This window comes from Cupressus sempervirens, chromosome 4 (assembly GCF_028749045.1).
Source record: "Cupressus sempervirens isolate cs-2001-9-10 chromosome 4, ASM2874904v1, whole genome shotgun sequence".
Classification (NCBI taxonomy): Eukaryota; Viridiplantae; Streptophyta; class Pinopsida; order Cupressales; family Cupressaceae; genus Cupressus; species Cupressus sempervirens.
This window is the reverse complement of record NC_143121.1, coordinates 683,328,716-683,334,025: the sequence shown is the minus strand read 5'-3', so window position 1 is coordinate 683,334,025 and position 5,310 is coordinate 683,328,716. Positions and strand designations below refer to the sequence as shown.

The 5,310-nt window shown below is 34.9% G+C and overlaps 1 protein-coding gene across 1 annotated transcript; it reads left to right on the top strand.

Moving 5' to 3' along the window:
* Positions 1-658: 658 nt before the first annotated feature.
* Positions 659-2,670, top strand: LOC149563102 (cytochrome P450 750A1-like). The gene is made up of 2 exons (XM_089823963.1): positions 659-1,615; positions 1,845-2,670. Exons 1-2 carry the CDS (start codon positions 659-661, stop codon positions 2,454-2,456), a joined length of 1,569 nt encoding a protein of 522 aa, XP_089680089.1. The 3' UTR covers positions 2,457-2,670.
* Positions 2,671-5,310: the final 2,640 nt, after the last annotated feature.

Here is a 5,310-nt window from a genome sequence, read left to right as displayed (position 1 = left end):
TCCCCCTTCTTTTCACCTTCTTAGCTAAACAGCTCTCTCTCCACTCTCTCTTTCTCTATCCACCTCTTCATCTCCCTTTCCTCTTTCACAGATCAATTGTGTTTTCTTAGTGCACGAGAAACTTCTCTTGTGCCTAAATATAAGAGTCCAATACCACATAATCACTGGAAAGTGCATTTATTCTTCATACATGCTTATTATATCATCCAAAACAACAAAAAATTGAGAATCAATTTGACTAATAAATTTTTATTTTTTTTCATACATTTTATCTTAAGCTTAACCAACACCTCTTCTAGCAATATTATTAACACCATTGATATAGTATTATTGATTTCTTTAATTCGTATTCAACAATTTGTATGAAGTCCATAATAAGTTAGACTCAGAATTGATATGATTATGACTGTCACGTGTCCAAGAAAAAAACGCTGTTCAAACAAAATCTATTCACAGAATGATGCTTGTTAAATAGGAAACTCTTTTTAAGAGCGAAAAGTCTGTCACGCCCAAGAAAGGAGGTAGAATGAAAGAAACGTTCCAAAGCAGTATGCAAGAACGTGTCTGCGACTGCGGCTATTCAAAGCACGAGTTATTCTCCAATGCTATTATATATTCGAGACATAACCAAGTGTTTCATGTATCTCTGCTCAGCAAAATGGCTTCTCTGGGCTTTCCTCAACCTTTTGGAGCATTAGAGATAATTAAAGGCAGCGTTTATGCTCCAGCAGCCGCTACACTCTTTTCACTCTCACTCTTCTTCTGGGTTTTGAATAGATTTTTCCTCAATAGAAAAAACTCATCAGAAAAGAGATTGCCCCCTGGACCGTTTGCATGGCCCATTATTGGTCATCTGAACCACCTTTGGAAAAACCTTCCTCATCGTAATCTCCATGAACTTGGGAAGAAATACGGGCCGATTATGATGTTGAGATTGGGCTCTGTTCCCACCGTTGTTGTCTCTTCTTCTGCCATGGCGAAAGAGTTCTTGAAAACCTATGATCAAGTTTTTGCAAGCCGGCCTCTTGATGCTCCGGGGAAATACCTGGTATATAACTACAAGGACATGGTGTTTGCCCCTTACGGTCCTTATTGGAGGCACATGAGGAAGCTTTGCGTGGTGGAGTTGCTGAGTGCGAAGAGAATCGAGTCATTCAGTTGTATTAGAGAGGAAGTTATGCTTTCAGCTGTTCGTTCAGTGTGGGAGATGTCTGAGCGTGGGAAAAAGGCCGTTAATCTCAGCAACGTCTTTGCATCGTTTGCTCAGGAAGTGATGTGGCGGATCCTTTCTGGCGCTAAACTAACTTCAAGTGGAGAAGAGATAAAGAAGGTTGCAGTAGAAGTTATTGTTGCAGTAGGAGCTGTGAATATTGGGGACTTCATTCCTTGCTTGGACTGGATGGACTTGCAAGGAGTGAAGAGGCGACTGATGAAGGTAAATGTTCCCGCCTCCCAATTGATAAGAAATATAATAGAGGAGCGGAAGATGAAGTTGGGGGAGGAAGAGGAGAAGGAGAAAAAGGGTGCTACTAAAGGTATCATCGACGTGCTCTTAGAAATGGGAAGTCTTGATGGAAGGCCAATCACAAAGGAAAATATTGAAGCCATTGTTTTTGTACGTATCTTTTACAATCTTAAATACTTTTTTTTTTTCAATTTGTTTGTAGTTTGAATTGTTTAAACATCATACACTAAGGTTTGATTCTTTGGTTAAAACTTAAAAGTGTTAAATAGTCAAAATTGACTTATTTTCGTAATCTTATTTTTTTCCATATTGTGTGATGTTTAAGTCTAACCATTCTATTCTTTTTATTTGATCTAACAAGGATGTATGCTATTTTTAGGATATGTTCATGGCTGGAATTGAAACGACGTCAACTACATTAGAATGGGCAATGAGCGAGATTCTTAGAAACCCTAACGTGCTCAAGAAAATGCAAGAGGAGATTGATGCAATTGTAGGACGAGAGGTCAAGGTAAGTGAACGTGATTTAGCAAGGATGGAGTACGTGCAGTGTGTGGTGAAGGAAACACTGAGGCTATATCCTGCATTACCATTGTTGCTTCCTCATGAATCCATACAAGATTCTACCATTGGTGGGTACTTCATTCCTAGGAAAAGCAGGGTTATTATCAATGGTTGGTCTATCGGAAGAGATCCATCTGTGTGGAAAGATCCTTTGGACTTCAAGCCAGAGAGATTTATGGGTAAAAAGATTGATGTTGTGAAAGACAAAGAATATTTTGATATGATTCCATTTGGAGCAGGAAGGAGAGGATGCCCAGGGGCAACTATGGCTGATGTAAGCATGAACCTTGTTTTGGCTCAACTTGTCCATTGTTTTGATTGGAGCATGGATGGAGAGTTGGATATGACAGAACTCTTTGGGGTCACCACACCTAGGAGTGTTCATCTCTTGGCTCGTCCCACCTTGAGGCTATCTACCTGCCCTTAAATTTAAGTAGAAGAAGATTGCTCCACAACAATTCCCATTTAGGGATACTAGTTATTAAATAAATAAGCTCTTAGATATGAAGATTACATCTTACCACTTAGATGTATGATTTTATTTCCATATTAGAATTATTATGGGCAACTTAAACATGACATGCTAAAGCTTGATTCTTAGGCTAAAAGTGTCAATAGTCAAAGTTGACTTATTTTTCCAAGCTTAATTTCTTCGTTAGTTTGTGATGTTTAAGGATGGTTGCATAATTATGAAGCTGGTGATCATTAAATTGGCTTTGTTGTTCTTATTATCAAAGTATAAATCATATTGATTGGTTATTTGTGATTGTTGAATATTTATTTTAGATATGAGATTTCTTTTTAATTTCTCATTTACAATCAATAGGGAAATTTTAGTATTATAGTTAGATTAAAAGTACTAGTGGGATGAATTTTTATTATTTTAATAAGTGATGTTGGTAGTTGCTTTTGATTGTAATGCCTTGAAGTTGTACTCTTTGATTTATGTTACTATGCGTTTGTTGTATCTAGAATCATGGCATCTAATTAAAAATCATATCTATACAATCTATTCAAATTCTCAATTTTCATTCAATACAATCTTTCTCAAATTTTGACTGTTTGTTACAACCAAAATATGTTAAAAATGAACAAATGGGTACCAATGGAGATCATATTTTAGTATTTGTGATAAGTATATACCATTGAACAGATACATTTTACTTCAGTTTACGCTTTAAAATATTATTGTCCTACCTACCCTAAGTTCCTTGGGAAGACAATGTGTCAATTTCATTAGTGTCTTGTTATTCAACCACAAATAACATTATTTTTACATCCCAAATAGTTATATTTTAGACAAAGGGATTAAAAAAGATAGATTTTATAGAAGCAATAGTAAGAATAACAAATATGAAGTTTTGATTATTTAAACCATATCTACTATTATTCCTATTATAGGTACCACTAACAAGGCTCTATCTAAATTAAATACATAAATTAGAACTATAGGTCAATTAAACATAAGTTATGTTTTTAGACATCATTATAATTTTTTTTAACAAATTAAATTAAATACTATTAAAAAATAATTTAAAAGTAAAACAAAAATATCTTTTACAAGGAAAAAGAAACAAAAAGTTTATTTTGAATAATTGATTCTTAAGATATGCACCCATTTTTATTTATTCCAGAAATTTCCTGCTAAATTTCGTGTTTCTTCACGTTTAGTTGGCTAGTAATTTTTAGCCACCTTTAAACATTAAATGTTGACTAATGGAGGTATAACCAAGGTAGCCAAGATACTGAGGAGGGTGGGGGTGGGGGGCGGGTGGGTGTGACTCAAAATCTTAAGCACTTTTACTTTTCACCAATTCATTCACAAATTCACTCGTTATCACATGCATGTAATACTTGTAATAAATAAACTTGCTTAAACATATAAATCTAATCTATCACATGCATGAAAATAAACACATAACACAATATTTGTTAACAACAAACCCTCCAAGGTGAAAGTAAAACTGGGGTGGGGATGACACCCAAAAATCTTCATTATTGGAGTAATAAAGTTAACTTGTTAGGGTTACAATATTTGATCATAAAATATGATCTACCCCATAAGGGATCTACCTCGTTAAAAGCTAAAGAGATTGCTAGGTCTCACCTTGTTAGGCGATTTAACACTTACAACAAAATAAGGACTTTATTAGGAGATTTACAAAGATTTGTTAAGACCACTATGTTAAGAGATTTACCCTAATTTAAGTTGGTTAGAATTGATTTAGTACCTGACTCTCGGTATGTTCTGAAAGCTAATTTTGATTCCTCTCCTTGCTAACTGATCCTCTCCTCTGATCTAATAATACTTGTCTTTCCTTTCACTTCACTCCTCTGATTAGGTCACTTGCTCTGTTAAGTGATAACATAACCTTTCACTAACTTCTGATCTGATCTTGATCCTTCACTTCACTACTCACATATTATTCCTTGTTTGCATCCATATACTTCTCTTCTTCATGCCATACCATAGCACACCACAAGATCTAGGTTAAGATCTTCTCTATTTAAAGAGTTTCATAAAGAGTTTTCTACACGCTTCCAAAATTGGCCTCTCCATCTGAATCTTTAATGACAAGACATAGGGATCTGTAATCCACATTAGCAATGTGTAAAACTCTCTATAACAAGCTCTAAAAATATTAAATATTCCTTCCATGTTAGCTTAAAAATGTTTTACCTAAAAATCTATTTCATTCCTGACTTTTATGTAAACTCTGCATTGCTTGGCCTTAACTATTTTTTAACACTTGGCATTGTTGATTCTCGATCTGTATAGTGCTCAGAACATACTTGCTTATGAACATGACTTGGCATATATAGTGTGGCTTGCTCATAGTGATGACTATCTAACTCTACCTTGTAAATCACTATGTTTTTGAATTATTAATGACAATTGGAATTATCAATATTGGGGACTTCATTCCTTGCTTGGACTAGATGGACTTGCAAGGAGTGAAGAGGCAACTGATGAAGGTAAATGTTCTTGCCTCCCAATTGATAAGAAATATAATAGAGGAGTAGAAGATGAAGTTTGGGGAGGAAGCAGAGGAGGAGAAAAAGGGTGCTACTAAAGGTATCATTGATGTGCTGTTAGAAATGGGAAGCGTTGACGGAAGGCCAATCACAAAAGAAAACATTGAAGCCATTATTTTTGTACATATGTTTTACAATCCCAAATGCTCTTTTTCTTTTCAATTTGTTGGTAGTTCTATTCTTTTTATTTGATCTAACAAGGTTTCTAAGGTTTTGTTAAGGATATGGTTTTGGTTGGAATTGAA

What these genes read in the sequence shown, in the direction of transcription:
- LOC149563102 (XM_089823963.1), top strand. Translation starts at nt 659, where the DNA reads ATGGCTTCTCTGGGCTTTCCTCAACCTTTTGGAGCATTAGAGATAATT. An exon ending in ATATTGAAGCCATTGTTTTT is followed by an intron (nt 1,616 to 1,844) that starts GTACGTATCTTT and finishes TGCTATTTTTAG; the next exon opens with GATATGTTCATGGCTGGAAT.